Source organism: Triturus cristatus, chromosome 1_2 (genome assembly GCF_964204655.1).
Source record: "Triturus cristatus chromosome 1_2, aTriCri1.1, whole genome shotgun sequence".
NCBI classification, from domain to species: Eukaryota; Metazoa; Chordata; class Amphibia; order Caudata; family Salamandridae; genus Triturus; species Triturus cristatus.
Window position 1 is genome coordinate 447,050,002 of NC_140580.1, and position 16,977 is coordinate 447,066,978.

The window sequence follows — 16,977 nt, forward strand, 5'->3', positions numbered from 1 at the left end:
CGAACCGGAACCGCCTACCGGCGTCGTCAGGAACTGACATTGTGCCGAGGCCGCCGACATCGAACCGGAACCGCCTCACGGCGTCGACACGACTCCAGCGGCGTCGGAACTTCAGAAAAAGGGCAGTAAGTGGAATAGAGGGCGCCAAAGGCCCTGTGGAATCCTAAGAGACTACTCTAGGGGTTAGAGAGGTGCTGGAACCAGCTGGACTGTGCCAGGGGTGAGCTGAGACTAATTTAGAGGGGTTGTGTAGAGTGAGAGAGCCAGGTCTCTGGTATTCCCCCTTGATCTACCTCAGTTTAGGCCTCAGCCTTGTCCAAGCCAGGGAGTAGACACCCTCAAGCCTTCCACATCCCCACAAGCTGTGCCTGGGCCAAATTAGCCCATAGTAATCTCAAATGTGATCTGATTCTATGAGTGTCACTGTCAGCTTTTAATTATTTATTGGGGGCACTGTATTTATTGTATTTAACCTATTTATTGCTTCACTGTATTTATTGGTCCACAGTATTTATTGATGCACAATATTTATTGGTTTGCAGTATTTATTGCCTCAGAATATTTAATTGCCTGTATGTATTGCACTTATATCTATGCCTTTATTATTTATGATCACCCCTATTTATTGAATCATTAAGCCAGTATTTATTTGACCTGCACTATTTAAAAAGCTTGTATATTGTGATTGACTTATTTATTTTCCCAATCAGCAACTAAGAGAAAAAGATAAAGAAAGATATTTTCATAATTTTTACGGTGTAGAGTCGTTTTTGGAACGGATGCACGCATGGTTATTGTATGGGTATATTGTATGCTTAGCACGGTGCCTGTGTCCTGACCACTCGAGCCAAGCTACCACAGTGTGTTCGGGGAGTCCACCACCACCCTGCGGAGTGGGAGTGGGCTGTTTCCAACATATACAAAGACTAAGGGAAGAGAGGGTTCTTTAACAAGTTATATCACTAGATAAATTGGCACCAACACAAATCTACGTAAAAACTTCTGTGCCTGCCTACCTCTAAAAAGGGCTCATGACCAGCTGAAGTCACTACCTCAAACAGAAACCAATGGTACTTTTGCAAGGATATAGGCAATTAATCTGGTACAAGGCCTGGTTATTAAATACATTTTTAAAAAAAATCCTTATTATTAGGCAACCCCCCATTCCTACCCCGGTACTGATTGATGAGTTTTATCCCCAGAATAAAGCTGATAAAAAATGGTGGTCATAACTCATTATCTACTTGAAGTCGCTATAAAATCCTGATCTTCTGAAAAGAAAAAAAACTTAAATGCACTCTTCTTCCAGAATCTCCAAATTCTATCAGTGCATGCTCCATCATATACAAAGGACGTAACTACCTGTAAAACACTTATCAGTATTGTGCATGGGTGTGCAGCTCAAAGTGTGACCAGCATTGAGGATTTTTTATTCACATTAGTGGTACATTTTATTGCAACAATCCTGCACACAAGAGAAAAGAGGGATTAGATTGAAAACAGAAGAATTACCTTGATTAAAGCTCTCTTGGTAAGTTTCTGGTTTACTTCAGGTTTATTCATGATATTCTTTGCTCGGTATGCATAGTCCAGGGTACTCAAAGTTTCCTGGTGAAAAAAATGAATATGGTCTATGTAAGTTCAAGATAGTTTAACACATAATATGGATCATCATTAAACAGTTTTTTGAAGTCAAGGATAGCAATAGCCTAAAAATACTCCACAGATTCTCCAATGTAGGCAACCCACCTTTTCTGAATGTTCATCCCAAATTATTTGCCCTTTTATTGCCGGCTTTTAGACTGCTGTAGTCTAAAACTTGCAGTGCAACTTGTCAAAAGGGCTATTATAGCAGGTCAAAAGCTCCCTTTGAAATAATAGTAAGTCCCCTCTCTGTAGGTCACGTGGCCCGTGAGGTAGGATGCATGCATTTAAAAGTGGGACATGTAAAGCATTAATGTTACCATGCCCCTACAGTAATCAGACCCAAATAGCTATTTTCACAGTGGCATGTTTAGCTGTACAATGTAGAAAACCAGAATACAGACTAAAATAGTAATACTGCTATTTCAATTGTGGGATCAGCTAAGAAAATAATGAAACTATTATTTTTAAAGCAAACAATAGGCAGAGGACTTCTCTGAACTCCAAAGAATATTCGGGGCGGACATCCTGTGACACAGTGTAAAACACTGCTTGGCAGGTTTTTTTGAGCCGCATGTAAAACTTTTTGCACACTTGAAAGGTAGAAAACAGGATGCGAAGACAATTATGGTGGAACTCCTGTATGGATATTAAAAGACATTGCTTTTATCCTTTCAGACCCCAGTCTCTGGTTCGTTGTAGGTACGGTGCCTGCCTCAAACTTAATTTTAGTGTTGGATGTGGTAGGACTCTGGGGATTTCCTTAGGACGATGTCCCCACTCCCTGCCCTCAGAGCCCCAATTTAGTGTGCCTAAGACTGTACCATCTTAAAAATGCCATGACAATGCATTTTGACCCTGCATGTAATAAGCAACCAGGAACTACTGGAAAAAGTGTAAAGGGAAATCAAGTACCCAGGAACTAGGTAAGGGGTTGGAGAAGAGTCAGTCCCATCCACTAATGTGTGCCAGGCATATATGTGGCCCCTCTGTCACTTACTTCTGAACACCATCAGGACCTGCAGAAGGCCAGAAGAGGACCAACAGGTTGCCTGTGACCTGAGCCACATGTGACACTTTGGGCACATTTGAAAGGGAGAGAAAAGGATGCCAAGACGATTTGTTAGTATCCACCATCTAGTTGCTAGAGGACCTTCCTTTTGTCCTACCACACTTCTAGCTTTGGGTTTGTTGTGGCTATAGTGCCTGCCTCAATCTGGATTTTAGTGTCAATATTGGAGGACACTAGGAATTTCATTGTACATACCCCACACACTCAGATAACTTGTCATGTGTCCAGTTGAGAATGCCACATCTGGAGGACTGTGTCCAGTTTCTGGCGGTCACTCGTGAAAGCAGAAAATTGAAAAGTGTTGCCTATAGATAGCTAATCATGACAGTTTATGAAGGGCAAAGGAATGCATGGTGAATGTAAGCACAAGAAATGCACAGTAAAGCAAGCAGTCTTGAGAGATGGTGAAAGACAACCAAACTATCAAAGATTGAGGCAAGACCTTAAGACTACTCTAGATTGAAACATTCATTACTAACAACCGAACAGTATCCCTCTATGGCGAGGCCTTGAACCCCCATGCTCCCACCAATCCTTTATCCCGCATTGCATTCATCTGAACCACTTCCCAGCATGTCAATTTGTACAATACAAAGTCACTTTAGAACTTGGTGCTACATAACAATACCTGTGGTAACTTTACTAGTCTCCTTGGATTTACAGGGCATGCGAGCTCTCAAGCACCGAGAATTACATTTTAGTAAAGTGCATAAACTGTACCTAAACAAATGGAACCGTTAAAACTCATTTACCTCGAGATTTATCGAAGCAGGTGATACTGTGGCGATGATTGATGTCTTTGTGCGCCCTCCAAGCGAATCCTGCAGAATTCTAGTGAGCTTTGACTCCCTGTATGGAATATGTGGGGTCCTTTCTACCAGTGCAGTGATAACACGACCTAAAGTCAACAAAGACTGGTTAATGTTTCCAGCTTCTCGAGCTCGTTTATCAACTGCTCCAGAACGACCAATGTTTTCACTTCCTGCAAGATCCACCTAAGGGAGTGAAAGTGACAAAACAAATTACCACCTGGTATAAACGTTGAATAGCCGTCCTACTAAAGGACTAATAGTGGCATTTGATAAAGATGCCAGTCAAGAGTAAACTTTCAATCTTACAAAAGAAACATTAAAAAATTTGACTCGAATAGTCCATAGGAAATATAACCAGACAAATGACAAAATTGCACCAATTTAAATTTTTTTTTAAATTTTTTTTTATGTGGATGTGCCTGAAACAATGAATTACTCAATATGGGGCCCTTCTGCTCTTTCATTTATTTAGCTGGTATAGAGAAGAAATTAGACGTGCATCAAGGCAGATAAGTGGATCGAGGGAGGCAACCCACGTTTTTGTGCATTTTCACCAAAATATGGTCACTTGCCCTTCCAGAATTTTTGGGCTGTACCTTAAGGACAAGCAGAAAAGGAGATCGATTTGAAAAAAGGACACAGAAGAGAGATTTAAGATCGATGGTGAACACTAACATTATGGGACTGATAAAATTACCCACAAATGAAACACACAAAGTAGGGTAGACTTGATTTTGTAGTCTATTTGGGAGACAGGGTGCCTTCCAACTGGATGGGATAATGTTATCCTATGGCGGAAAGACACACTGCATACAGGTACATCAAAGTGACTTACATGACCAATCACCTAGATGTAACGTAAACAGGGGAGCAAGGTCCAAGGCAGCACCAACAGGTCACCTCGGGTGGCTGGGTGCACAGGTAATTATCAGCATCGGGTGCCCAATATTATACTATGAGGGGAAAAACATGTACTGCATTTGGGCACTTCACAGATTTACAGAACCAATCTCCTGGAGTGAAGGTAAGTATGGGGCAAGGTCCAAGGAAGCACCAACAGGTCACCTTGGGCAGCACTGGGGTGACCGTGTGCAGAGGTGCTTTTCAGCGCGGCGCCCATGTTATCCTATGAGGATTGGTCCAATTTAAAAGAGGCTGCAGGCTTGGAATGGGAAACCAGTCAGGCTGAACCAACAGGGGGGCTCAGGTCTCATGAAGAGTGTGGACGTGGGGACATCTTCAATCCACTTCCACTCAGGCCAGGGGCGATGAGTACCGAGGTGCTGTAGAAAGCTAGGTACTTATTTGTGAGAAAGTGCCTCGACATGATTAGGCCCCCACTTTTTGCATGGTATTCATGTGGTTTTGATTGTATCGCACAGGGTCGCTGCCAATCAGGTCCCCTGTGCCAGTGCTTCTTCCCTAAAGACTATACACAAATTGGCACTTCAGGCCCCCTGTAAGTCCCTAGCAAAAAGATTTACCTGAATAACAAGGGCATTGAGACTAAAGAGAGTCCCCTAGAGACCCCTCACCTAGGCCATACAGACTGCCACTGCAGCATGCATGGCCTTGGCAAACAAATTGACAGTAGACAGTAGACCTGTGTGCTATGCCAGCTAGCACTGCCTAAGATATAGGTAAGCCAACCCTCTAGCAGCCCTTGCGAGCCCTAAGGGAGGGTGCAATGTAACCCAGGTGTGGGCATATCTACTTGAGCAGATATGCCCCTACAATACTGGGGTCTATTCCTTAATATTGTAAGTGCCAGGGAAGCCATAGAGAGTACTTGGGCTGGAAATTCAACAACTCTAGTTCCACAGCACCCTGATGGCTTCACAGAACACATGATTGTTTGGTACCAAACTACTCCTTACAATAAACCTACACTGATGCCAGTGTGGGATTTATACTAACATGTACCCAGACGACACCTAATAAGTGACCCCTGAAAACCTACCGACACTGGTGTGGTTACTGACTGGCTTTAGTCAGCCTGCCACACACACACACGTACGTTTCTGGAGCCTTGGGTGGAGAGCCTCTCCTCTCTAGGAAAAGTAACAATGCACATCCTGGGCAGAGGTGTCCCACCTACTCCCGCAGGATGGGCCAGTGCTGGAAGGGGAAGTTTCAAAGGTCTGCCGCCTTTGTAATGAGTCCCCCAGCTTCTGCTGCTAGCAGGAGATTGCAGGCCCTGGTTTACATCCCCACTTTGGGGGGAAAACTTAGAAAGGCAAGGGGTGTGCCCACCTTTGCCAACTCCACCCCTCGGGTGGAGAGGGCGAAGTTAAGCACACTTATCAGCCCCCTTCCATCTTGAAGATGAGGGGACTCTTCCAATCAGGGCTAGGTCAATGCCCCCGCCACAGAAGGGTGGCCAACCATTGGCCTTACCTACTACTCCCCTAAAAAGCCCCCTCAATTTAATATTTGTATGCCCCCTCCAACCTGGAAATTCGATTCCTGCAACCTACAAAGAAGACGCTATGCAGCAAAACCTGAAGACAACTACTGACTAGGCCCCAGCCCTACTAGCCTGTCTCCTGCTTTAAAGACTTTACGAAGAGGACTACGCCTGTCCTGTGGCCAGTGACTTCCAGAATACGGAGGAAGTCTGCCTGCTCTTAAATAACGACCAAATCTCCAGAGGACAGCGGTCCTGTCCAGAAGAATCCAACTACAAGGACTCCAGATCCAGCTGGAACCGCGACTTCTGCCCACTGTGCACTTGAAACCCACGGTCCGAGTCTGAGTCGCTCACCTGTGCAGTGAAGTCTACCAAGCGATCCTCACAGAGGCCAGGGCAGACCACTCGACAACGCCTACAGTCAGAATCCAGTGGCTCCACTTACTTAGCAAGCTCAGGTAAGAAGACTGACATCTAAAGGCACCCCTGCACCCAAAGCCCCTGCGCCTTGGTGAGCTGAATAGACTGTGTCCCTACGACCCCCTCCTCATCTTTACTTACCTCTGCTGTCGTTTGTCTTCCTCCAGCAACCTCTGGTATGACGCCTGCAGCCTGTTTGTTGATAGCAGAATCCTCATCGAAAAGCAGTGGGCGCCCAGCGCTGAATGTGTACCCTGTCGCCACTGATGGTGTATGTTTGGTGCTGCTTTGGTGCCACCTCCCCCCTGTGCTTGACCCAACCCCCAAAACTTGGCCCCTGCAACAAATGTACTTACCAGCAAACTGTGTGGTTCGAGCACCCCCAGTCTCTATTTAAACACATTGAGCCGAACTCAGATTTTAACCTCTGCACCCAGTTGCCCCTGTGCAGCTGGTGGTGCAGGTTTGGTCCTCACCCGACCATTGCCCCATAGGATAACATTGAACTGCTCCGAAATTGTTTGAAGTGTTGATTTTTTTGAAGTTAAAAATATTTCTATTTAAAAACTTACTTTCCTTATTGCGAAGGTCCTGGTCTTAAAATAAAGTACAATTAAAGCTTATTTTAAGTGAGGATCTCCTTTTTGAGTCGTGTCCCCACTATTGGTCGATGTTGTGCAATAAATGTTTTACACTCCTCTGTGTTAGGCCTAAGGCTGCTCGCTCACACTACCACTAATTGTGAGAAAGTGGCTCTGTATATACTGTTCCCTAATAGGTACAGGGTGTACAGAGTCCACAGTCCCCCAGAGGCTGATAGAGGTCAAAGTTAGGTATGACCTTACTCTCAAAAGTGGTAGCTTGGTCGAGCAGTAAGGCAGTACCAGAGGACAGTGTAAAGCATTTATTGTACACACTCAGTCAGCAAATGGTTTCACACACTCAATAACTGAACTCTAGGCCAATGGTTTATATATATAAAATATATGCTTGTTTTATTTTTAGAACCACAAAGGGGATAAAAATATACTTTCTCAGGATGAGAGGTTGAATATAAATACTTTTGTCTTAAGCAATAAATTTATGTAAACAGTCACAGTTGGTTGCAATAAACAATCCCATTTCCTAAACATAACAATGCATTCAGCTCAATGGTAAATTCAGGTTATTTGTAATAAATTACTTTTCAGATTACTTTTGGAATTCCAGGTCTGGTTCCTAGATCCAGCCTTGGGTCAGTATTCAGAATCAAGTGATGAAAGTCGACTTAATAACTGTAATGATTTTTAAATAATATTTAGCTATTTCAAAAGTTAACACTTAGAAAATATTTCAAAGAAAACATTCAATGGATCTCTATGGCAAGAAATTCAAATTGCAGGTAGAGTACTTTATCGTTACTTTAGTAATCCAGGACTGGGTACCTAGACCCAGGACTGGGGTCCTTATCAAAAACAGGTAAGTAATTTCGTTTGCAGAAATGGTACGATTTTAAAAGAATATTTCAAATTTGCAAAAATAGACACTTAGAAGAAATTTCACAGAAAAGCAGACAATGGTTTCCTATGGGAGAAAAATGAGTTAGAGGTAAGTATAGTGGTGGACACTTTTCAGAGTCAGGGCTGGGCACCAAGATCCAGCACTGGGAGCTCACCTAGGAGCAGGTGAGTAAATTCGTTTTTGTCACTTGGCTGATTTTTGGTGAATATTTGCAGTTTTGAAAAGTTCACACTTAGAAGATTTTTGAAGAAAAAGCCAGTCAATGTTACCCTATGAGGAAAATGAAGTTAGCGGTTTATGGGTAAGTACTCGACTGGCAGAGTTGAAATTCCGGGCATAGACTCAGGGGTCCCCCAGTGTCGGGTAGGTACAGTTGGTTCACCCTCAGCGGTTTCAGGACGGCCGGGTGCAGAGAGAGTTAGGCCCAATGTTATCCTATGAGGGATAGGGGGGCCTTGGTTGGTGGCTGCTGTCTGGCAAGCCACGCGGCTGTGGGAGCTGGGCTCCTGGTCACTTACTCAGGGCACGTGGGGAAGTAGGTTAGTGTAGAGAGTGCACTGCCAGGGCCACTCGGGCGGCTGGGTGCAGGGTGCTTTTGAGCCGTCGGGCGCTCAATGGAAATCAATGGGAATGTTCCGGTTTGGAAAAAGGCTGCAAGCTCGGGGACGAGGATGCTTCAGGTGCCACCACCACTTCGAGAGGTAAGTTGGGTAGTTGTAGGTTAGGTGGGTACCCCGGGATTGGGCACAGGAGGCCGCAGGGCGCCGGGTGCAGGGGTGCCTTTTGATGTCGGAAATCTTACCCTCTTGTGGATCGCGGTTGGGGTGGCACTCTGTTCTGAGGCTGCAGGCTTCTTCCGGAATGTCGAGGGGGGTCCTTGGGTGCCGGACTCTGGGTCACAGTCGCCGTGGGGTCGTCCTCAGGGTCTTTGTCCACTCCGGCACTGGCCAGGCTTGGCTGGTGCAGTGTGTTGGATCCGCGGTTCCGGGCTGCTGCCAGGGGTTAAAAATAGGGTTGAGTAGAGCCTCTACTCATGGGAGTCCCAGGGGCTTAGAGCCAAAAGATAGCCAGGTCCTCCGGGGTTGGTGAGGTTGCTGGCCACGAGAGATGCCGCGCTGGTGCAGGTTCGAGAGTCGACAGGCCGGTAGGGCTGGGGCCAAAGCAGTTAGTGTCTTCTCTTTTTAGCAGCTGCAGGGCAGGTCCTTGTTCTTCTTGCTCTTCTTGTAGTTTTCTATCTGGAATCTGAGGAAGGAAGGTTCAGGGTGCCCTTAAATACTAGATTTAGGGGCGTTACAGGTAGGTGAAGGCCAGGTACCAATGGGTCCTTGTCCTGGGGTGGGTACACCCCCTATCCAGCCTCTCTCCTGTGGGAGGGGGCAGTAGCCTAATCCTGATAGGGTAGGGCCTCCCATCTTCAAGATGGCGAGAGCCCGGAGATGTGCTTCACCTCGCCTCCCCCACCTGAGGGGTGGGGTGGGCAGGCTGGCACATCCCCTGTCCTTGTATGGGGTTTCCGGCCAAGCTTCCTGCCAGAGTGGGGGGTTGCAGTGGCCTGGGGAAACTCCAAATGGCGGCATGCCTTTGAAGCTTCCCTTTGCTCGTCCTGGGGGAGGAGATTTCTAACCTCACCCAGGATGTGCATTGTTGCAGGCCCGGGAGAGCAGGAGCTCTCCCACCCAGGGGTCCAGCAACGTGTCTGCTGTGTGGCAGCCTGGGCAGCCTCAGAGCAGACGTGGATTGTAAGTTAGCTGTAAAGGGGCATCTCTAAGATGCCCTCTGGAGTGCTTAGTACATTAAATCCCATACTGGCATCAGTGTGGGTTCAATGTGCTGAGAAGTTTGATATCAAACTTCCCAGGCTTCAGTGTTGCCATTATGGTGCTGTGGAGCTCGTGTTTGACGAGCTCTCAGCACCATGTACTCTTAAATGACAGCACTGCACTTACAGCGCCCAGGAATGGACCCGGGTACTGTAGGGGCACAGGGCTCCTGCTCGTGCCCACACCATAGGCGTAATGCACCCAGCTAGAGGGGTGGCTGACATAAGCCTTGGCAGTGTAGGTGATGGGCATGGTACACAGTGATGTGTGCCATGTCGACTCTTTGTTTTGTCCTGCACCCAGACTGCAAGGGCAGTGTGTGTGTGTAAGGGTACAGGGCCTCTGAGGGTGGCACAATGAGTGCTGCAGCTCTTAGAGGCCTTCCCTGGCCGCAAGGCCCTGGGTACCTAGGGTACCATTTACTAGGGGCTGACATGTGGCTAGGGTTTGCCAATTTGGAGTTTGTGTGGTTTAAGGAAGGAACATAGGCCCTGGGCACCTGATTGGCAGGAACCCAGGGTACACTCAATCGAAGTACTTTCAGCAATTTAGCAAAAAGTGGGGACATACCATGCAAGATAGATGGCACTTTCTCACACTAATAGAGCACTTTGGGCTCTGCATTGAGCCCTGTACACTTTGAGGGAACTCCTTGACGCTGTGCACGGTAGAACCACCTAGAAGCATACCATATACAGAGCCACCTTCCTACATTGTTGCAGTACCGACTTACTTTTTGGCTGGTATTTGATGCACCTTTGACTGAAGTGTACTGATTCCTGCTAACCAAGTCCCCAGCTTTTTTTCCCCAAAAATGTACAATTGTTTATCCAACTGGCAAAACCTTTAGCACCCTCTTTAAATCCCTAGTAAATGGTACCCCTGGCAAAAAGGCCCAGAGGTGCTAAAGAGGGTCCCAAAGGGCAGTGGCACAAAGTGTGCCACAACAGAGGACCCCTCAAACACATGCAAGACTCCCATTGCAGGCTGTGGGTCTTGCTTTAGTCAGCCTGCCACACACACACACACACACACACACGTTTCTGGAGCCTTGGGTGGAGAGCCTCATCCCTGTGTGCCATGTCCCCTACCACTGCATGGAATTTTGTAAGTCACTCCTACAGCAGGCCTAACAGCCCTAAGGTAGGGCTGAATATTACATGCAAGGGCTGTAGGAAGCTGGCTCCGTATATGCTATACCAAAGTGAGGTATAGTGTGCACAGAGTCCAGTGGAACCCAAAAGGTAGGCAGAGGTAAAGTAGATAGCACCTCATTCTCGATTTGTGGTAGTGTGGTCGAGCAGTAAGGCTTTATCAGTGGACAGTGTTAAGCATTTGTTGAACACACAGTCAGCAAATGAATTCACACACTCAAAGACTGAACTTCAGACCAATTGTTTCTGTACAAAAATATTCTTTTGGTCATTTTATTTTCTAGAACCAAGCAAGCCTGAGACAGGTAAGCAATAAATACTTTACAGTAGTAATGCAGTATGTAAACAGTTTGGATTGCAAATATAAATGTAGTTTGATTTGATTACAGGAAGGTTTCTGTTCATGCAATGCTTTTCAGAATACAGTACACATGCTTTGCTAAGGCTATGGAATAACCTTCGTATGGAACTGAGGACATATCCATCGGAGAGAATGCTTTGTAACAAACTGAAAACCTGGCCCTTTCACTCTCCCCCTGGGGATTGGTGCTAGCGCTGTTGGTAGGCATTCTCAAATCTTAGGGCCAGTGGGCTGCTGGGGGCGGGAGTTGATGCTTGTTGCCGCATTCTGCAATGTCCTAGCACGGGGACACTCCGTTGGAGAAATAATATTATTATTATTATTAACATAGGATTTTTAGTATATTATCATGTATGTTACTTTTCAGATTACCTTTCTTACACAGTGCAGTATACGTGGATACTGCACTAGGACATTACCTGTAAACAGGTGAACGTGTTTTGGTTATTTAGTTACAGTTTAAAAGGATTTCTTAGGTTTTCCAACTCCACACTTAAAAACTTTTCATAGAAAAACAGTCAATGTTATCCTATGGAGGAAATTAGTGTTATCGGTTCAAAAGGTAAGTACTTTGTTGTGGGAGTTGGTATTCTGAGGTTAGACTCAGGGGTCCCCCCAGAGTCAAGGATGCACTCTTGTTACACCCTCAGCGGCACTAGGGGGGGCCGGGCGCAGAGTGCTGAGGCCCAATGTTATCCAATGGGGGATAGGGGGCCTCTGGGAGGTGGCTGCTGAAGAGCAGGCCACTGAGTTGCAGGAGCAAAAATCCTGGACTTAAGCTAAGGGCAAATGGGGGTTTAGGCCAGCACAAAAGAGGCCCCTCAGCGGCACTGGATGCAGAGTGCTGGTTTGGCATCGGAAGCCCTGTAGCTTTCAATGGGGAGTCTCCGGTTTGCAAAAGCACTGCATGCTCAGGGACGAAGGTCTTCTAGGTGCGACCACCACTTTGAGAGGTCAGTTGGAATCTTGGGGGGTTGGTTAGGCACCGTCGATTGGGCCACCCAAGGCCGTGGGGCATCTGGGGCAGGGTGCCTTTTAGGGTCGGATCTTCTCACCAGCTACTGGTTGGAGGGGGGACGACCTTCTGGTTTGAGGCTGCAGGCGTCTGCTGGAGGCTTGAGGCAGTTCAGGGGTCCCCGGATCTCGGGTCAGGATCGCCGTGGGGACCACCTCTTGGTGTTGGGCCACTCGAACTCAGGCCGTGGGGTGCAGAGTGGTGCAAACCCGCGGATCCTTGGAGAGCTGGAGTCTGTTTTAACAAATCCGGTGTTCACGGGAGACAGTCTTTGGGATTGAAAGCAGGCAGGTCCTCCGGGTTTGAGGTTGCTGGCTGCAGGACACACCGGGATTTCGCTGGAGCAGGTCCGAGGTGGGGACAGGCCGGTAGGGCTGGGCCCAAGTCAGTGGGCATCCTCCTCGTTAGCTTTGGCACGGCTGTTCGATCCTTCTTTTCTACTTGTAGGTTCTTGTTTGAGGAAGCAAGGTTCAGGAGTGCCCCTAAATACTGGATTTAGGAGCGTTACAGGTAAGTAAAAAGGTTAGGACAAATGGGTCCCTTCCCTGGGGTGGGTACACCCCCCTAATAAAAGGTTTCAGTGCTCCATCCATCATCGACTTGCGTTAGCTTTGTTCACCATTAGTTGGCAGGGTATGCCCAGACGTGGGTCCCTTGATAACTCTGCCACTGGATTCAAGCTAGCCTAGCTGATGAAGGGCGTTACCCAGAAACCGGTTCGAGGATGCTTGTTTCCAGTTCAGCGAAGAACTGGCTTGGCAGTTGGGGCTGGACTGGTCCCATTATGCACAGGGTCAAGACTGATTTGCATATAAGCCGGGTCTGAACTGAGGTGGTGAAGTGAGCTAAGAATGATGGATTCAACCCAAATCGGGGACAGGGGATTAGTGTCCGAAAAGTTTGTGCTCCGTCCATCATCTCCTTGTTTCTGCTTTACACCCCCTATTATGCCACCCTCCAGTGTGAGGGGGGCATAAGCCTTTCAATGGTGGTCTGCCCCCCCCCCCCCCCCACCAATCTGCAGGGACTGAGAGTTGTGCTTCACCTCGCCTCCCCCACCTGAGGGGTGGAGTTGACAGAGTTGGGCACACCTCTCTTCCTCACTTGTTTTTCGCGCCGGTTCTCTCGCCCGAAGTGGGGGTCAGAGCTAGTGGGGACCAGTTGCTGAAAGCAGCAAGTGGTTTGGGGAAGCTCACAAGCACGGCATGCCTTTGCAGCTTTCCCTTCGTGAACCCTGCCCATCCTGGGGGAGGAGATTGGCACCTCGTCCCAGGATGTGCATTGTTTCAGGCCCCCCGAGAACAGCAGGCTCTTAACCCAGGGGTCCAGGAACATGTCTGGTGGTGGCAGCTGAAAGCAGCCACTCAGCCCGGACACTAGTGGAAGGTCATTTTATAGAGGACATCTCCAAGATGCCCTCTGTGTGCATTTTTCATGTAATCTCACACTGGCATCAGTGAGGGTTTAATGTGCTGAGAAGTCCAATACCAAACGTTCAGTTTTCAGTGTAGCCATTATGGTGCTGAGGAGTTCGTTATGACAAACTGCAGGAAAGTGGGTTTCTGTTGCAGTAACCCCCCCCCCCACTTTTTTGCCAGACTACTGATGCACTTTTACTTGGTGTGCCCTGGGTCCCTGCCAATCAGGCTCCCAGGGCCTGTGTTCTTTCCCCAAAACTAAGCCCAATTGGTATCTCTGGCCACAGGTCAGCCCCTGGTAAACAGTACCACAGGTACCAAGGGTACTGTGACCAGAGAAGGCCTCTAAGGGCTGCAGCACTTATTGTGCCACCCTTAGAGGTCCCGTACCACTACACTCACACACTGCCTTTGCAAGCTGCGTGTTTTGGTGCAGAACAAAGTTAAGAATCGACATGACACACATCCCTGTGTGCAATGGCTACAACCCACTGCCCTAACATAGATCAGACACCCCTCTAGTTGGGTGCACTATACCAGTGGTGAGGGTACAGGCGCATGAGACCTGTACCCCTAGAGTGTGTAAGTCCATTCTTAGACATTGGAAGTGCAGTGCTGCCATTAAGAGTATATGGCGCTGGGAGTTTGTCATTACGAACTCCACAGCACCATAATAGCTACACTGAGAAGTTTGGTATCAAACTCCTCAGCACATTAAACCCACACTGATGCCAGTGTGGGATTTAATGAAAAACGCACACAGAAGGCATCTTAGAAATTCCCCCTGAAACTCGACCAACTTCTAGTGTCCCGACTGAGTGGCTGATAAGGCTGCAATCACCAGACATATTTCTGGACCCCTGGCTCGAGAGCCTGCTGCTCTCAGGGGCCTTAAACAATGCACATCCTGGGACGAGGTGCCAAGCCTCCTCCCCCAGGATGGGCAGGGTTCACAAAGGGGAAGCTTCAAAGGCATGCCGCATTTGTGAGCCTCTCCAGACCATTTGCTGCTTTCAGCAACTGGTCCGCACTGGTTCTACCCCCACTTTGGCCGGAGAACCAGTGGGAAAAACAAGTGAGGAAGAGAGGTGTGCCCACCTCTTGCCAACTCCACCCCTAAGGTGGGGGAGGCAGGTTAAGCACAACCTCGAGTCCCCGCCATCTTGAGGATGGTGGGACCTAGCCAACCAGGGACAGGCTCCTGCCCCCCCCCTCCCACTTGAGAGTGGCAGAATAGGGGGTGTACCCACCCCAGGGAAGGGACCCATTGGTCCCTGCCCTTTACCTACCTGTAACGCCCCTAAATTTAGTATTTAGGGGCACCCTGAACCTTCCTTCCTTAGATCCAGCAACAAGAAAAGGACAAGAAGCCGTGCAGAGCTAACAAGAGGACGACGCCCACTGACTTGGCCCCAACCCTACAGGCCTGTCTCCCTTCAAACCTGCTCCTGCGAAACCCCGGCGTGCCCAGCGGCCAGCAACCTCAAAAATCCCGGAGAACCTACCTGCATTCCCTTTACAAGCTGCTTCTCCTGTGAACACCGGACGTGTTTGAACTGCAGCTTCCGGTGCCAACCTAAAACCACGAATCCAACACACTAAGCACCCGCCAAGCCCGGCCTGTGTTTGAGTGAACAAGCACCACGAGGAGGTCCCCCCCCCCCGGCGATCCTGACCCGAGATCCGGCGACCCCTGACCTGCCTCCAGCATCCAGACGACTCCTGCAGCCTCAATCCAGGAGACACTAAACCCCTCCACCTCCACAACACGACCAGAGCGGGTAAGAAAATCCGACGTCCAAAGGCACCCCTGCACCAGTCGCCCCACGGCCTTGTGTGCCCAACCCAGTGGTGCCTAACCATCCCTCCACATCCCAACTTAACCCTTGAAGTGGTGGTCACTCCTGGAAGATCTTAGTCCCCGAGCCTGCAGTGTTTCTTTGTCCCGGAGAATCTCCATTGAATTCAACAGGGCACCGACCTCAAAACTGCACCCGGCTGCCCTAGTGCCGCTTAGGGTACTCCTTTGGTGTTAACTTGGTCGCCAATGTGCCATGTAATCAGTAATTAGGGGAGCCCCTGGCGCCAGAGGAGGAGATCCTGACATACAAAGAAGGAGGACGCGAAGATCGGCAAAAGAAGAAGACTGAAGAGAGCACCTGACTGCTACAGTCCAGCTGACCTGTCTACCGTTCTCAGTCTAATCTACGCCAAAGATGACTCGTCCTGCAGCTGTGTGCCTCTAGAACCTGGGAGGACTGCCTGCCCTCAATAAAGACCAAGACCTCCTGTGAGCAGTGTACCTATTCTGAAGAAACTCCAAAGGAAAGACTGAGTCCTCCAGAACCGCCAAAACCCAACAGCTGAAAACACCACTGCACCAGTCACCGTCTGCCCGAGTTGGAGTGGGCCACTGGTGTCGACAATTCCTCCAGAGTTTATCATGGTTTCAACCCTCTACTCCCCGACGTCGCCTGCAGCCTCTGCACACAGGCCTCCTCGACTGATTCTGGTAAGAAAACCAGAGGCCTAAAGATACCTCTGCATCCATTGCCCCCAAGCTGTGGGGAAGAGGAGCCGAGGCATCCCTACCTCCCGAGTATCTCAAGTGTGGAACATGTTGATTCATCCAGACTGGTCTCCCAATCAAGAGCCTGTAGACTCTCTTCGCAGTGACCGATCTCCATAGAACCCTATTGAGATCCTGATGCTGTTTCGCACCCTGCACCTGGCTGCACTCGGGGAGATAGTGGTATGCTGCTAGTGGTTTACTGCTGGTGCTGCCTTGGACCCTGCCCACCACTCACCTAAACTCCTGGAGATTGGTCCTGTAAGTCGATGTAGTGTACCCGTTTGTGGAACTTGTTCTTCCGGCCATAGTATAACATTGCAAAACTCAAATTGCACTGTCTTCTTTTTAAAGGGAAAAGAATTTGTATTTTCAAAAAAATAAAAAATAAATTACAAAAAAAAAAAAACTTACCTGAACAATTTTTCTTTGTGCCTAAACTTATATAAAGATACTTGCTATTTTCAGAAATTGGTGTGGATCTCCTTGGGTTGTGTGTGTCATTTATTGATCTTTTTAAATAAAATATTTATTAGGTTTTAACAGGTTAGATACATTGGAGAATAAAAATATCCTGTACTTGCATAGATAGACAGATGGTGTAGGTAATTGATTTTACATTGGTGGTTCTTACTTAACTGCCACTAAACATCATTACAGTTCCAGTACACACATATATTAAGGCCATCTAAGTTGATTGTATGTGTCCTGTAGTGTGCCTGTAGGCCTGTGTCCTGGCTTAGGAGTTAAGTCTACCCATGGAGCTTGTGGGAGTCGTAATA

General features: G+C 48.0%; 1 protein-coding gene across 6 annotated transcripts in view; it reads right to left on the minus strand.

Annotated features, from left to right (window-relative positions):
- The window catches only part of KIF11 (kinesin family member 11), a 271,380-nt gene that overhangs the window by 173,468 nt on the left and 80,935 nt on the right, over positions 1-16,977 (minus strand). For all 6 annotated transcript variants that reach the window (XM_085606145.1, XM_085606146.1, XM_085606148.1 and 3 more), the window contains 2 exons: positions 3,469-3,711; positions 1,513-1,608 (listed from right to left, as the gene is read on the minus strand). In XM_085606145.1, the coding sequence (XP_085462271.1) occupies positions 1,513-1,608; positions 3,469-3,711 (339 nt within the window). The remainder of the gene's footprint in view (positions 1-1,512; positions 1,609-3,468; positions 3,712-16,977) is intronic.